The sequence below is a fragment of the Mustelus asterias genome, chromosome 8 (genome assembly GCF_964213995.1).
Source record: "Mustelus asterias chromosome 8, sMusAst1.hap1.1, whole genome shotgun sequence".
In the NCBI taxonomy this organism is placed as follows: Eukaryota; Metazoa; Chordata; class Chondrichthyes; order Carcharhiniformes; family Triakidae; genus Mustelus; species Mustelus asterias.
The window spans coordinates 45,204,949-45,222,034 of NC_135808.1; the positions used below are offsets into that span (position 1 = coordinate 45,204,949).

Consider the following 17,086-nt stretch of genomic DNA (forward strand, 5'->3'; position numbering starts at 1 on the left):
ACTTAACCAATTTAGACCGGTTTCAGATGTTAGCTTGGCTAGCTTAGCTTTAAGGGCCCCATTGGGTCTTTCCACTATCCCTGCTGCCTGAGGATGGTAGGCACAGTGGAACTGCTGCTGAATGTGCAATATGTCACATAGTTCCTTATTAATTTTCCCTACGAAATGGGGGCAATTGTCTGAGCTAATCTGTTGGGGTACACCGAATCTCGGTATTATTTCTGTCAATAACAACTTTACTACTGTCGAGGCCTTGTTATTTGTAGTTGGGAAAGCCTCTATCCATCCACTAAATACATCAACAATTTCAAGACAATACTTATAACACTGCACACGCGGTAGTTCGATAAAATCCAACTGAATACAATCAAATGGGCCACCCGGCAAGGGTGTTTTCCCTGGCGAGCACTTTATGCCTTGGCCAATGTTATTTTGTTGTTAGGTTGAGCATGATGCTATGCGAGACTGAGCAGCCTCGGCTAGTCGGGGGTGCCACCAGGTACGAAGCAATATTCCACTCATTCCCTCCTTTCCCAGGTGGGTGTCAGAGTGTAGACAATCAATCAATAAAGGCAGTAATGCATCTGGAATACAAACTTGGCCTGCTGAAGTAACCCAGAGGCCTGATGATGCAGAATGAGAACATCCATGCGTCTTCCAAAGATTGTGTTCAGAAGCAGGGGCGTCCCCCTGTAGGCGCTGAATAGTGACTATATCTGGCAGGCCCGGTTTGTTCAAAGAAGGCGAGCGATTTATCGCCTGCTTATTCATGGAGGGCGCTGTGTTAGTCTGGGCTGTTGCAGCCTTTTTGGCGGCATAGTCAGCTCTGGTGTTGCCTGCAGTAACTGTCGAATCATCGGCAGCATGGGCGGCACATTTAATCACAGCCAGTTGTTTAGGGAGGAGGATGGCTTGGAGAAGATTGCGAACATCAGGAGAGTTTTGGATGGGAGTCCCCGAAGAGGCAAGGAAACCTCTTTGGGCCCATAATTGGCCGAAATCGTGGGTGACACCGAAAGCATAACGGGAGTCGGTACATATGTTTGCGGATTTGTTCGCAGCGAGGATGCAGGCGTGGGTGAGGGCAAATTGTTCGGCCTTTTGGGCGGAGATGGAAGGTTGGAATGCGGCCGCCTCCAGGGTGGTAGTATCGTTGACAACTGAGTAGCCAGAAATGCATCTCCCAGAGGGGGAGAGGGAGGAACTGCCATCAACAAACGTGGGAAGGGAGGGGAAAGTCTGTAAGATCCGGACGACGGGAGGTTAGAAAATGATTTCTTAGTAAACAATCATGTGGGGGCTCCGGGAGATCGTCTGGAAGAGTGGTCAGAAATGTGGCAGGATTAATAGTGGAGCAGAAGGAGAACGTCAAGAGTGGGTTATTAGGGAGTGCTACTTCGTAACGGCTTAACCGAGCCTGGGTTAGATGCTGAGTCTGATGGGAGGTAAGAAGGGCCACCACTGCGTGTGAGGTAAAAATGGTGAGGGGCTGGTGGAGGGTAATATTAGCAGCTGCCGTCACTAAAGAATAGATCGCCGGGAGGACCTGTGAGCAAGGGGGAAGTCCTAGGGCAACAGGATCTATACGAGTGGAATAGTATGCAATGGGCCGTTGGCGGTCCCCATGAGTCTGGGTCAGGATTCCAGTGGCACATCCTTCCATGACAACGTAAAGCCGGAAGGGCCTATCATATAATGGCCTTCCCAGAGCTGGGGCTGTGGCAAGGGCTGTCTTTAGTTTCCCAAAAGCTGTCTGTTGCTCCTCTGAAAGGGCAAATGTTTTTGGAGCCTTGCAGGAGGCAAGGGGAGTCGGGTTTGGTTAAGAAAGTAACATTGGGCAGCCATTGTCGGCAATAGTTAACCAGGCCTAAAAAGGCCCTCATTTGCTATGGGGTGGTGGGCGGAGGAGTCGCGAGGATAGGCGAAATGCGTTCTGGAGTAAGGGAGCGCTCTGAGGCACTGAGAAGGGTCCCTAGGAATTGGACCTGCCGTTGCGTACGTTTAACCTTTGCGGCCGGGACAACATATCCCCAAGAGTGGAGGGCATTTAGGAGTTTGTTTGTGTCTGCAATGTTGGCAGATTCTGTCGGACTGGCCAAAAGCAAGTCATCGACATATTGGATGACTGTAGATCCATCAAGAAGCTCCAGACTTTGGAGCTGGCGATGTAGAGTTGAGAGAAGAGGGTGGGGGAGTGAATAAAGCCTTGAGGAAGACGTGTCCAAGTGTATTGTTGACCCTGGAGGGTGAAGGCAAACAAATATTGGGATTCCAGAGCAAAAACGCGTGTTGTAAATCAACCAGGGTGAACACGCCTGAATCTGGGGGGATATGGCTGAGGATGGTGGCAGGATTCTGGACTATGGGATGCAGGGGTTTAACTATTTTATTTATCTGATGTAAGTCTTGGACCAGCCGCCATTCCTGGCGGCCTGGCTTTGGGACCGGTAAGATAGGAGTATTACAGGGTGATTGACAGGGGACCAAAATTCCTTGTTGTAGGAAAGACTCCACTAGGGCGGTAATGCCTTTTTCCGCCTCAGGTTTATGGGGGTACTGAGGTATTGATGGAAGGGATGCTCCAGGGACAACCTGTACTTCAACCGGGGAAATGGGTAAACCCGACCTCATGTTTGGAAGCGGACCAAAGGTCTTCCGAGGGTTCGTCAGAGGGGTTGTGGTGTGGGTGGTGGTGATGTAAAGGGCCAGTCACGGTGAAGGATCTGCAATAGTATCTTAGGAGGCCATCAGGCAACTGTTGTGGGGGGCCCTTAATAGTGGGGTCTGATTGTTCAATGAATCGGCGTGCCAGAAACCCTCAGGATTTGGCCCTGTATCTTGGATTGACGGTCAATGTAATGTGAGGGGACACGAGGCCCGATTGGTGCCAGAGGTAAGGCAGGACCGGTACAAGGCAGGCCGACCCTTCCTTCCCCTCGACAAAGCCCACTACAGTGACAGGCATACACAAGTCAATGTAAGGGGCAAAAATGGCAGCCAATTCCAATGAGGCTCCGGTAGGATTGTAACACAGGGTGAAACTTGCAGAGTCTGTTGGGCAGCTGGAGTGTTCTGCTCCGCCGCTGGGTTGGGGACAGTGCGATTGGGGAACTGTCTGTTACGTCCCTTGGGTGGTTTACGGGGACCCCTCTCCCTCGTCTCCCTCCTATGGCGAGGGGAGTAGCAATAATCTTCTTCTTCATCGTCCCAGTCGTCACCCTCCTTTCCCTGAGAATCGGGACCATCATAATCGTCACTGTCTTCCGAATCACAGTAATTATCTCGTCGGCGCCGATGGGTCCTAAAGGGATGCGGCTTTTCCTCAGCTCAGTTTCGTACGGGTAGTACGAGATCGGGTTCTACAGGCTATCGGGTCAGTGAACGACCCCTGTGTGGAGCCCTCGTGAGAGCTGGTGCCAGGTCCTGAGGTAGCTTGTTGGACAGGGGCCATCAGATGTTGTCGGGGTCGGCAAAACAGGAGGTTGAACAGGGGCTTCGGACTTCAGAATTTCGGACTCTGCGGTATAAGGCGGAGGAGGGGGAGGTGGAGTTGGTTGGCCCTGGACAGGTTGGGGTTGGATTTGGGGGGCGGTCGGAGCGCTAGGTTGCCTTCTCCAATCCTCCTCCTCCTGTTGTTCATCGGTGTCAGTACTTTGGAACAAGAATGGCATGCCAGATATGTCGGGCGGTACCTCTGGTTTTTTAATCTTTCTTTTGTTTGGCCTGTTGCTCTAGCCCTTTTTCTCGGTCTCGTCTCTCCCTTTCCAACCTCTCTTGTTCTGCTCTATCTCTTTTGTCCTTCTCATACTTGTCACATTTCCACTTCAACATTTCCCAAGTTTTGGGTTTCCCTTCATCATCACATTCACTGATCCCTCTCCTACGTGCATTATCCTCCCAGCTAGCCAGCTTTGATTTTTTGGTTAGTTCATCGGCTTTCTTTCTCCATAAAGACATTAAAACTTTCCATTTACTTCCTGTATTACGTTTCCAAATAGCCCCCTCTGCTTTAATACACGTATCCAAATCCCAATTTTCCTTTCCCAACTTTTTGTTTAAACACCCTGACAAGCGTCTGAGTCGCTCCTCGTCCTTTGGGTTTTCACGACGCGTTTTATATAAAGGGGTCCCATCCCCTGACCTATCCAAAGTTTGACCCATTGTTAGAAGACTTTGACCACTTGTGCTTCACGATCTTCAGTGTCCTGTTGTCCCGACGCCCACTTCAGGGTCCTGACTTGCACGTGGGGGATTTTCCCCTCTTAACCGGTCTAAGGCTGTGCGTTTGAGACAGGCACTTCCTTTCGATCGGCACAAGTAGTCACTACTCCAACTTCACCTAATTCCCACCTTTTACTATGTCTCAGAGGACTCGAACCTCAAATTCTACTGACATAGGGACTCGAACCCCGGTCAACCGGGGGACTCAAAACCTCCCAGTTTTGATATACCAAAGCCCTGGGGACTCTTACCTCGAGGTACGTGTGGGGGACTTGAACCTCCGTTATGTTACTGAATAAACCCGGGGACTCTAACCACCTGGTGTAGGACTAGTCAGTGTTCAAGGATGTAAGTCGTCTCTGGGTTCCGTCAATCCAGGGCCTCGGGGGATGAGGGGTCGACTGAGTATTAGTTCAGTGAGAGAGACCAAGGTTCATCTTACCTTGTGGGCCCGTCCGTCTCATGTCACCGACACCCAGACGATCGCTTATTCAGTCCACCTCAGAGGACGTCTGCATATGTTGGAACCCTGCTCTGCAGCGCCAAATTTTATGTTCGTTTTCGAGACTCTTCTGTCCTTGATACAAAGGCAAAACCCCAACCGTTGTCCGATTCGAAAGTTCTTTATTATTCTTACATATGCAAGCTGGCAAGTCTTTGCTACGTAACCTCCACTCAGTGCTGGGAGTCAGGTAGCAAAGGCGCCCTGAACAATGGGACAGTCCCCCTTTATGAAGTCTTACAATCCTCATGATCACATGCGGTCTGATACAATATAGCTAATCACTAGTTCTAGTTCTAGTCAGGTTAACCATATCTAAGGTCGTAATGTGGTTATGTTGAAAGAACGAGAATTGTTGATGGGTAATTTTGTTAATCACAGATGTCTTAGGCTTGTTATTTCGGAATCAGCTCACAGCAGCGTGCGATATTTAACCCCATAATATCTCAGAAGGGTGCGTTTCTGAATGGAGGGCTGTGACAAGTGGCGTTCCTCAGGGATCAGTGCCGGGATCTTTGCTGTTTGTAATATATATAAATGATTTGGGGGAAAATGTAACTGGTTTGATTAGTAAGTTTGCGGATGACACCAAGGTTGGTGGATTTGCAGATAGCGATGAGGACCATCAGAGGATACAGCAGGATATAGATCAGTTGGAGATTTGGGCGGAGTTTAATCCGGACAAATCTGAGGTCATGGATTTTGGAAGGTCTGATACAGATAGGAAATATACAGTAAATGGCAGAACCCTTAAGATATTGATAGGCAGAGGGATCTGGATGCACAGGTATACAGGTCACTGAAAGTGGCAATGCAGGTGGAGAAGGTAGTCAAGAAGGCATATGGCATGCTTGCCTTCATCAGCCGGGGCATTGAGTTTAAAAATTGGCATGTTGGTGCTTTATAGATCCTTAGTGAGGCCGCACTTGGAATATAGTGTTCAATTCTGGTTACCACACTACCAGAAGGATGTGGAGGCTTTGGAGAGGGTACAGAAAAGATTTACCAGGATGTTGCCTGGTATAGAGGGCATTAGCTATGAGGAGAGGTTGGAGAAACTTGGTTTGTTCTCACTGGAACGACGGAGGTTGAGGGGCAACCTGATAGATGTCTACAAGATTGAGGGGCATGATGGACAGAGTGGATAGTCAGAAGCTTTTTCCCAAGGTGGAAGAGCCAATTATTAGGGGGCATAGGTTTAAGATGCGAGGGGCAAGGTTTAAAGGAGATGTATGAGGCAAGTTTTTTATCCAGAGGGTGGTGGGTGCCTGGAACCCGCTGGCGGGCGAGGTAGTGGAAGCAGATACGATAGTGAGTTTTAAGGGGCGTTTGGACAAATACATGGATGAGATGGGAATAGAGGGATATGGTCCCCAGAAGGGTAGGGGGTTTGAGTTCAGCCAGGCAGCATGGTCGGTGCAGGCTTGGAGGGCTGAAGGGCCTGTTCCTGTGCTGTAATTTCCTTTTGTTCTTTGTTCAGTCACTTATAGTAAACAGGTTCCATGACTCTTGTTTGGCAAGTTTTTCTCGTTCTTCTTTGTCTTTCGATCTGATGGCATTTGATACTGTTCTGACTCAGACCATTTGGCAAACCGCTTGACTTAATTTTTAGTTGGACTTCAACTCCAGTCATGAGCCCAGTTTTCAACATCCTTCGTACTTTTTCAAAACTTGCTGTCGGTCAGTCTTGCTATCGACTAGTTGATCTACAGCTCCCCAGTTGAGTTTGATTTTTCCCAGCCACGCGCTACCAAATAAAACAGCAAAGTCTCCACAAACAACCCGGAGAGGCAATTCTGCTGTTTGTCCTCTCACTTCCACTTTTATCCTCGTTAATCCTCTTGTGTGTATGTTCTTCGGATAACATTTGATGGTTTAAATGGTAAGTGAGTTAACTTCTGAATATAAATTGTCTCATATCAATTAAACTGCAGCCCCACTATCCACTTCCATTTTGACTAGTTTAGCGTCAAGTTTTGAGAATACCCTAACATGTTGTCAATTGCCCTGTACCGACAAAACTAGCATCAACACTTGTTTTGGCATATTGTCTTCTAAGATGCCTTCATCTTTGCTTCTTATCTCAGATTTTCCTGCAGACTTGGATGTTTCAATTTTTTGGAGTAGAGGAGGTTTGTTGTGTCGAACATGCTTTGGCAATATGGCCTTTTTGTCATAATTCTTGCACTTGTTTTTCCTACTCCAGCATTTCCCTGCTGAAAAGGATAGAAATAAAGCAGGAATAAGACTTTTGAACTGGGGGAAGGCAAATTTTGCAGGAATGAGAAGGGACTTCCCTGAGGTGGACTGGACAGCACTCAGAGGATAATTCAGTGGAAAACCACAAGCTCTAAAAAGTAAGACCCTAAATGTACGAAGTAGACATGACCCTTCCAAAGATAAGTGGTGCTGCCAAATCTAAATCTGATGTGGAGATGCAGGCGTTGGACTGGGGTAAGCACAGTAAGAAGTCTCACAACACCAGGTTAAAGTCCAACAGGTTTATTTGGTAGCAAATACCATAAGCTTTCGGAGCACAGCTCCTTCGTCAGATGGAGTGGATATCTGTTCTCCAACAGTGCACAGACACAGAAATCAAGTTACAGAATACTAATTAGAATGCAAATCTCTACAGCCAGCCAGGTCTTAAAGGTACAGACAATGTGGGTGGAGGGAGCATTCAACACAGGTTAAAGAGATGTGTATTGTCTCCAGACAGAACAGCTCGTGAGATTCTGCAAGATCAGGGGGAAAGCTGTGGGGGTTACTGATAATGTGACATAAATCCAACATCCCGGTTTAGGTCGTCCTCATGTGTGCGGAACTTGGCTATCAGTTTCTGCTCAGCGACTCTGCGCTGCCGTGTGTCGTGAAGGCCGCCTTGGAGAACGCTTACCTGAAGATCCAAAGCTGAATGCCCGTGACTGCTGAAGTGCTCCCCCACAGGAAGAGAACAGTCTTGCCTGGTGATTGTCGAGCGGTGTTCATTCATCCGTTGTCGTAGCGTCTGCATGGTTTCCCCAATGTACCATGCCTCGGGACATCCTTTCCTGCAGCGTATCAGGTAGACAATGTTGGCCGAGTTGCAAGAGTAGGTACCATGTACCTGGTAGATGGTGTTCTCACGTGTGATGATGGCATCCGTGTCGATGATCCGGCACGCCTTGCAGAGGTTGCTGTGGCAGGGTTGTGTGGTGTCGTGGTCACTGTTCTCCTGAAGGCTGGGTAGTTTGCTGCGGACAATGGTCTGTTTGAGGTTGCGTGGTTGTTTGAAGGCAAGAAGTGGGGGTGTGGGGATGGCCTTGGCGAGATGTTCGTCTTCATCAATGACATGTTGAAGGCTCCAGAGGAGATGCCGTAGCTTCTCCGCTCCGGGGAAGTACTGGACGACGAAGGGTCCACCGTGTCCCGTGTTTGTCTTCTGAGGAGGTCGGTGCGGTTTTTCGCTGTGGCGAGTTGGAACTGTTGATCGATGAGTCGAGCGCCATATCCTGTTCTTATGAGGGCATCTTTCAGCGTCTGGAGGTGTCTGTTGCGATCCTCCTCATCCGAGCAGATCCTGTGTATTCGGAGGGCTTGTCCGTAGGGGATGGCTTCTTTAACGTGTTTAGGGTGGAAGCTGGAGAAGTGGAGCATCATGAGGTTATCCGTGGGCTTGCGGTACAGTGAGGTGCTGAGGTGACCGTCCTTAATGGAGATGCGTGTGTCCAAGAATGCAACCGATTCCGGAGAGTAGTCCATGGTGAGTCTGATGGTGGGATGGAACTTGTTGATGTCATCATATAGTTGTTTCAGTGATTGCTCACCATGACTCCAAAGGAAGAAAATGTCATTGATGTATCTCGTGTATAGCATCGGTTGAAGGTCCTGTGCGGTGAAGAAGTCTTGTTCGAACCTGTGCATGAAGATGTTGGCATATTGAGGTGCGAATTTTGTCCCCATGGCTGTTCCGTGTGTCTGGATGAAGAACTGGTTGTTGAAGGTGAAGACCTTGTGGTTCAGGATGAAGCGGATGAGTTGTAAAATTGCATCTGGAAACTGGCAGTTGTCGGCGTTGAGTACTGAGGCAGTTGCAGCAATGCCATCGTCGTGGGGGATGCTGGTGTAGAGTGCCGAGACATCCATTGTGACTAGGAGTGCTCCTGGTTCAACTGCTCCATGTGTGTTGAGTTTCTGTAGGAAGTCCGTAGTGTCGCGACAAAAGCTGGGGGTTCTTTGTACAATGGGTTTCAAGATGCCCTCGACATAGCCGGAGAGGTTCTCGCACAGGGTTCCATTTCCTGAAACGATGGGACGGCTGGGTGTGTTTGCCTTGTGTATTTTTGTGAGGCAGTCGAGATCTCCAACGCGTGGAGTACGTGGGATGAGAGCACGGAGGGTGCTCTGAAGGTCCGGATCAAAGGTTTTGATCAGAGTGTTGAGTTGACGGGTGTGTTCTTTGGTCGGATCTGTGGGTAACTGTCTGTAGTGTTCCTTGTTGTTCAGTTGTTGGTACACTTCTTTGCAGTAATCCGTTCTGTTCAGTCTTGGATCTTCAGGTAAGTGTTCTCCAAGGCGGCCTTCACGACACACGACAGCGCAGAGTCGCTGAGCAGAAACTGAAAGCCAAGTTCCGCACACATGAGGACGGCCTAAACCGGGATGTTGGATTTATGTCACATTATCAGTAACCCCCACAGCTTTCCCCCTGATCTTGCAGAATCTCACGAGCTGTTCTGTCTGGAGACAATACACATCTCTTTAACCTGTGTTGAATGCTCCCTCCACCCACATTGCCTGTACCTTTAAGACCTGGCTGGCTGTAGAGATTTGCATTCTAATTAGTATTCTGTAACTTGATTTCTGTGTCTGTGCACTGTTGGAGAACAGATATCCACTCCATCTGACGAAGGAGCTGTGCTCCGAAAGCTTATGGTATTTGCTACCAAATAAACCTGTTGGACTTTAACCTGGTGTTGTGAGACTTCTTACTGTCCAAATCTAAATCTGCCAGATTGTCTAGAAGAACATAGGGGAGGTTCAAACAGAAAAAGGAAGTGTACGATAGGCACAAAGAACGAAGCATTGCAGATAGCCGAGATGAATATAGGAAGTACAGGTACCAAGAAAAGGAAGTCAAAGAGAGGACACAAAAAAAATTAGCAATTAAGTTGAAGAAAACTCAAATGTTTTACCAATATATTAATAGTAAGATATTAAGGAAAAAGTGGGACCTATCATAGAAATCATAGAAACCCTACAGTGCAGAAGGAGGCCATTCGGCCCATCGAGTCTGCACCGACCACAATCCCACCCAGGCCCTACCCCCACATATTTACCTGCTAATCTACGCATCTCAGGACTCTAAGGGGCAATTTTTAACCTGGCCAATCAACCTAACCCGCACATCTTTGGACTGTGGGAGGAAACCGGAGCACCCGGAGGAAACCCACGCAGACACGAGGAGAATGTGCAAACTCCACACAGACAGTGACCCGAGCCGGGAATCGAACCCGGGACCCTGGAGCTGTGAAGCAGCAGTGCTAACCACTGTGCTACCGTGCCACCCAAGGTGAAGAAGGGAACTTGTGTGTAGATGCAGAGGCTGTGGGAAGGGCCCCCCTGAGGAATGAACCAGCAAATGGCTTATTTTTGTTCGGCTGAATCAGGCATATACATGCTCTTTCTGTCTGCAAAGAACAGGGCCCTGTATATTCATATATGTAGCTTGTGCACATGTGCCATGAGTGAGATGCTTAACATTGAGGGGTATGGACAGGGTACATCTGTTCCCTTTGGTTGAGGGGCCAATCATCAGGGGCATTGTTTTAGGGTAAGAGGCAGGAGATTCAGAGGGAATTTGAGTAAAAAAAATTTTCACTCGGAGGGTTGTGGGAATCTGGAGTGCACTTCCTGGGAAGGTAGAGGAGGCCAGAAACTTGATAACCTTTTAAAAAGTATTTGGATGAGCAATTGAAATAACATAACACTCAAGAATATGGGACAAGTTGCTGGAAAATGAGATTAGCGTCTTTAGTGGCAGATATTGTTGGTACAGACTCAATGGGCCCAAGGGACTTTTCTGCACTGTATGACTCTATGACTCTGACTGTGACTCTGAATCTCCTGCCCCTTAGCAGAAACCTATGCCCCCTTGTGATTGACCCCTCAACTCAGGGGAACAAATGTTTGCCCAATTGCAGAATCACAATGAAATGATAGCCATCCAATGGTTAATTTCCTAGGGCAATGCCCTGACCAATCGGCCTGAAGCTACTTGCTTTAAATTTTCAAACAATGCTTGGCGTAGAGGGAGCTTTACTCTGTATCTAACCCCATGCTATAACTGTTCTGAGAGTATTTAATTGGGGCAGTGGATGGAGGCTTGCTCTCTAGTCCCCACCTCCTGCTCTGTGGGTATCTTCGGTGGATTTCTCAGTTGCGGCAAGGTGAAGAGGACTAGCCCATGCTCATTAATTGAAGGCAAACTTACAACAGATTTGTTTGCTTAAACTTTTGATTATAACCTGGGTAATTATACCCTGTTCTCTTGTAGTTAATGAACTAATCCTGAAACAGAAGCAAAGATCTGAAGAAAAACGACTTAAACTTGAACACCCGGTAAGTACCGATGGACAGTATGATACAAAATGCCTGACTTGTGCTGAATGTACCCTAGTGGGAAACCTTCAATTCAGCAAGTTGTCAAACAAGGGATTCAAGTCATAGTTCACAGAATGGATCAAAAGACAGGAGTTAAGGATAACTGCTGACACTTAGGAATTGAGAAGTGGTTCCATTGTTCACTGGATACAGAGAGTATTTGGACTTGGGCATGGTAGTTGAATTTGCAGTTGGTATTAATTTTAGGGATATTAATGAGCGGACTGCATCAGCTATATAAAACAAATGGTTAGGCTGCATTTAGCATAATGCATGCGATTTTGGTCACCACGCCATCAGAAGGATGTGGAAGCTTTGGAGAGAGTGCAAAGAAGGTTCATTAGGATGTTGCCTGGTCTCGAGGGTGTTGACTATGAGGAGAGGTTGAGTAAACTAGGATTGTTTTCACTGCAAAGTCAGAGGCTGAGGAAAGACCTGATAAAGGTCTACAAAATTGAGAGGCATTGACGGGGCAAATAGGCTTTTTCCAAGGGTGGAAGTGTCAATTACAAGGGAGCACAAGTTCAGGGTGATGGGGGGAAAAGTTTAAGGGAGATGTGCGGGGGACGTTTCTCATGCCGTCAGTGGTGGGTGCCTGGAATGAGCTGCCAGAGGTGGTGGTGCAAGCAGGCAAATTAGTAACATTTAAGAGGCATCTGGATGAATAGGGAGGGAATAAAAGGATGTGGACTAAGGACAGAAAGTTTTTTAAATTTAGTTCTGGCATCATGATTGGCACAGGCTTGGAGGGCCCAAGGGCCTGTTCCTGTGCTGTACTTGTATTTGATTTTCATTCTCTTTTTTCTTTTAAAATACAGGAAGACATAAACAGCTTGTGGTGCATGACGGTTAGACCATAAGACATAGGAGCAGAATTCGGCCACTCGGCCCATCGGGTCTACTCCGCCATTCAATGATGGCTGATATTTTTCTCATCTCCATTCTCCTGTCTTTTCCCCATAACCCCAATCCCCTTATTAATCAAGAGCCTATCTATCTCTGTCTTAAAGACACACAGTGACCTGGTCTCCACAGCCTTCTGCGGCAAAGAGTTCCGCAGATTCCTCCTCATCTCTGTTTTAAAGGATTGTCCCTTTTGGCTTGAGGTTTTTCCCTCTGGTTCTAGTTTTTCCTACGGGTGGAAACATCCTCTCCACGTCCACTCTATCCAGGCCTCGCATTATCCTGTAAGTTTCAATAAAACCCCCCCTCATCCTTTTAAACTTCAACGGGTGCAGACCCAGAGTCCTCAGCCATTCCTCATACGACAAGCTCTTCATTCCAGGGATCATTCTTGTGAACCTCCTCTGGACCCTTTCCAAGGCCAGCGCATCCTTCCTCATGCGGGTCCCAAAACTGCTTATAGAACATAGAAACCCTACAGTGCAGAAGGAGGCCATTCGGCCCATCGAGTCTGCACCGACCACAATCCCACCCAGGCCCTACCCCCACACATTTACCCGCTAATCCCTCTAACCTACGCATCCCAGGACTCTAAGGGGCAATTTTTAACCTAGCCAATCAACCTAACCCGCACATCTTTGGACTGTGGGAGGAAACCAGAGCACCCGGAGGAAACCCACGCAGACACGAGGAGAATGTGCAAACTCCACACAGACAGTGACCCGAGCCGGGAATCGAACCCGGGACCCTGGAGCTGTGAAGCAGCAGTGCTAACCACTGTGCTACCGTGCCGCCCCTATATACTCCAAATAGGGTCTGGCCAGAGCCTTATACAGCCTCAGAAGTACATCCCTGCTCTTGTATTCGAGCCCTCTCGACATGAATGCTCACATTGCATTTGCCTTCCCAACTGCCGACTGAACCTGCACGTTAACCTTAAGAGAATCTTGAACAAGGACTCCCAAGTCTTTGTGTTTCTGATTTCCTAAGCATTTCCTCATTTAGAAAATAGTCTGTGCCTCCATACCTCCTTCCAGAGTGCATAACCTCACACTTTTCCACATTGTATTCCACCTGCCACTTCTTTGCCCGTTCTCCTAGCCTGTCCAAGTCCTTCTGCAGCCTTCCTGCTTCCTCAATACGACCTAATCCTCTACATATCTTTGTAGGTTATGGTAGTCCTCTGACTTTCTGCTTTTGCCCGAGATGATAACAAATAGGCTTGGAGCTGCTACTGATGTGTGGTTCAAGTCCCCCATGATTATTACATTACTTTTAAGCAACAGCCCGGCATAGTCATTCTTAAGGAACCATACCTTATTGATAAGGTCCCAGACAACACCAAGACCATCCCTGGATATGTCCTGTCCACCCGACAGGAATCTATGATTCTATGACATAGGTGTCTCTGTTATCTAAGTGTCCCCGGGTTGAGTGTAGGGCCAGGGAGCTGGAGTCTGTTGTGGTCATGTTGTGGTGATAGGCAATCTGTTGTGAGTGGATCCAAGTCTTCTGGGAGGCCGGAATTCATTCATTCTATGACTAATCTTTCGAAGCACTTCATAGCTACCTTGCACTCTTTCTCGAGAACCTAGCTATGATTGTAACACTACATTCTGCACATTCTCCTTTCCTTCTCTATGAACGGTATGCTTTTTCTGTATAGCGTGCAAGTAACAACAATTTGCACTGTATACTAATACATGTGACAATAATAAATCAAATCAAAAATCAAATAATGATGGATGTCAGTCACCGAGCGGTAGTCATTAAGGCACGCTGCTGGGCTTTTCTTTGGTACCGGGATGATGGTCGTCGTCTTGAAGCAGAAAGGGACCTCAGATTGGTTTAAAGAGAGATTAAAGATGTCTGCAGGTACCCCCACCATCTGGTCCATGCAGGATCTGAATGCTCGTCCAGGTACCACACCCGGGCCAATCGCTTTCCGTGGGTTGACTTTCGAGAAGGCTACTCTGATGTCTGCACTGGTGAGCTCGGATATAGGTTCGTCTGAGGCTTTTGGGGTGGAGCACGTGCTATTACCCAACTTGGGCTGAAAGTGGGCATAGAATGCGTTGAGCTCATCGGGGGCGGGGGGGGGGGGGGGAGGCATTGGTGCCGGCAACTTTACATGTCTTGTAGCCAGTTGTGTCTTCCAGACCTTGTCATAGTCAGTGGGAGTCCGTGTGTCTCGCCTGGGACTCTAGCTTGGTCTGTACTGGCTTTTGGCATCTTTGATGGATCTCCGTAGATCATATATGGATTTCTTGTATAGGCCAGGGTCGCCTGACTTGAATGCCTCGGACCTAGACTTGAGTAACCAGAGGATATTCATCGTTTCCGGTTGGGAAACACACACATTTGTTTCTTTGGCACACAGTCTTCTAAACACTTAATAATGAAGTCGGTTACTGTAGTGGTGTATTCAATCAGGCTGGTTGCAGAGTTTTAACATATTGACCAGTCTACTGACTCGGAAGCATTCCCATAGGGCATCATCTGATTCCTCTGACCAACATTGCACGGCTTTCTTTGACGGATTCTCCCGTTTCAGTTTTTGCTTGTAAGCCAAGAGCAGGCCTTGTGGTCTGATTTGCCAAAGTGTGGGCGGGCGATAGAGCGGTTGTCATGTTTGAATTTGTGTAGCAGTGGTCATAAAGTCGTAGAAGCTCACAACATGGAAACAGGCCCTTTGCCCAAATTGTCCATGCTGCCCGGTTTTACGATTAAGCTAATCACAATTGCTCATGTTTGGCCCATATCCCTTTATACCAATCTTGCCCACTTAACTGTCTAGAATGTTTGGGCCTTATACTGTCAAGAGTCACAGTTTTACAGCACGGAAACAGGCTCTTCGGCCCAACTTGTCCATGCCGCCTTTTTAAACCCCTAAACTAGTTCCAATTGCCCGCATTTGGCCCATATCCATGTAACTGTCTAAATGCTTTTTAAAAGACAAAATTGTACCCACCTCTACTACTACCTTTGGCAGCTAGTTCCAGACACTTATCACCCTCTCTGAAAAAAATTGCCCCTGTGAACCCTTGTGTATCTCTTCCCTCTCATCTTAAAACTATGCCCTCTAGTTTTGGGAAAAGATATTGACTATCTAGCTGATCTATGCTCCTCATTATTTTATAGACCTCTAAGATCAGCCCTTAGCCTTCTCCGCTCCAGAGAAAAAAGTCCCAGTCTATCCAGCCTCTCATAACTCAAACCATCAAGTCCCGGGAGCATCCTAGTAAGTCTTTTCTGCACTCTTTCTACTTCAATAATATCCTTTCTATAAGTAGGGTGACCAGAACTGTACGCAGTATTCCAAGTGTGGCCTTACCAATGTCTTGTACAACTTCAACAAGATGTCCCAACTCCTGTATTCAATATTCTGACCATTGAAACCAAGCATGCTGAATGCCTTTTTCACCACTCTGTCCACCTGTGACTCCACTTTCAAGGAGCTATAAACCTGTACCTCTAGATCTCTTTGTTCTGTAACTCTCCCCAATGCCCTACCATTAACTGAATAAGTCCTGCCCTGGTTCAGTCTACCAAAATGCATCACCTCGCATTTATCTAAATTAAACTCCATCTGCCATTCGTTAGCCCACTGGCCCAATTGATCAGTATCCCGTTGCAATCCGAGATAACTTTCTTCACTGTCCACTGTGCCACCAATCTTGGTGTCATCTGCAAACATACTAACCATGCCTCCTATATTCTCATCCAAATCATTAATATAAATGACAAATAACAGTGGCCCCAGCACTGGAGGCATGGATATGAGGGAACTTGGGGAAATAAATAGTGATGTCTTGAGAGGAGTATACATATTACAGAGAAGGAGGTGCTGCAAGTCTTAAAGCACATCAATGTAGATAAATTCCCGGGACCTGATCAAGTGTATCCCAGGGCGTTGTGGGATGCTAGGGAGGAAATTGTGGGTCCCCTTGCGGAGAGATTTGGAGTCATAGAAGTTTACAGCATGGAAACAGGCCCTTCAGCCCAACCTGCCAATTTTGCCCTTTTTCTTTAACCACAAAACTAGTCCCAATTGCTGGCGTTTGACCCATATCCCTCAATACCCATCTTACCCATGTCACTGTCTAAATGCTTTTTAAAAGACAAAATTGTACCTGCCTCTACTACTACCTCTGGCAGCTTGTTCCAGACACTCACCACCCTCTGTGGGAAAAAATTGTCCCTCTGGACCCTTTTGTAACTCTCCCCTCTCGCCTTAAATCTATGCCCTCTAGTTTTAGACTCCCTTACCTTTGGGAAAAGATGTTGACTGGCTAGCTGATCTATGCCCCTCATTATTTTATAGACCTCGATAAGATCACCCCTCAGTCTCCTATGCTCCAGGGTTTGAATCATTGACAGCCACAGGTGAGGTGCCTGAAGATTGGAGGATGGCAAATGTTGTGCCTTAGTTTAGGAAGGGCTGCAGGGAAAAGCCTGGGAATACAGACTGGTGAGCCTAATGCCTCTACTGGGTAAGTTGTTAGAAGTATTCTGAGAGACCGCATCTACAGGCATTTAGAGAGGCAAGGACTGATTAGGGACAGTCAGCAGGGCTTTGAGAGTGGAAAATCATGTCTCTTGAATTTGATTGAGATTTTTGGAAGGGGTCACCAAGAAGGTCAGTGCAGTCGACATCGTGTATGTGGACTTTAGCAAGACCGTTACAAGGTACCACATGGTAGGTTGTTGCATAAGGTTCAATCTCATAGGATCCGGGGTGAGGTGGCCAATTGGATACAAAATTGGCTTGACGACAGAAAGTGGTTGTGGAGAGTTGTTCTTCAAATTGGAAGCCTG

At 47.5% G+C, this 17,086-nt stretch overlaps 1 protein-coding gene across 2 annotated transcripts in view; it reads left to right on the plus strand.

Annotated features, from left to right (window-relative positions):
- Positions 1-17,086, plus strand: part of cop1 (COP1 E3 ubiquitin ligase) — a 304,266-nt gene that overhangs the window by 36,000 nt on the left and 251,180 nt on the right. For both annotated transcript variants that reach the window (XM_078217921.1, XM_078217922.1), the window contains exon 3: positions 11,259-11,323. In XM_078217921.1, the coding sequence (XP_078074047.1) occupies positions 11,259-11,323 (65 nt within the window). The remainder of the gene's footprint in view (positions 1-11,258; positions 11,324-17,086) is intronic.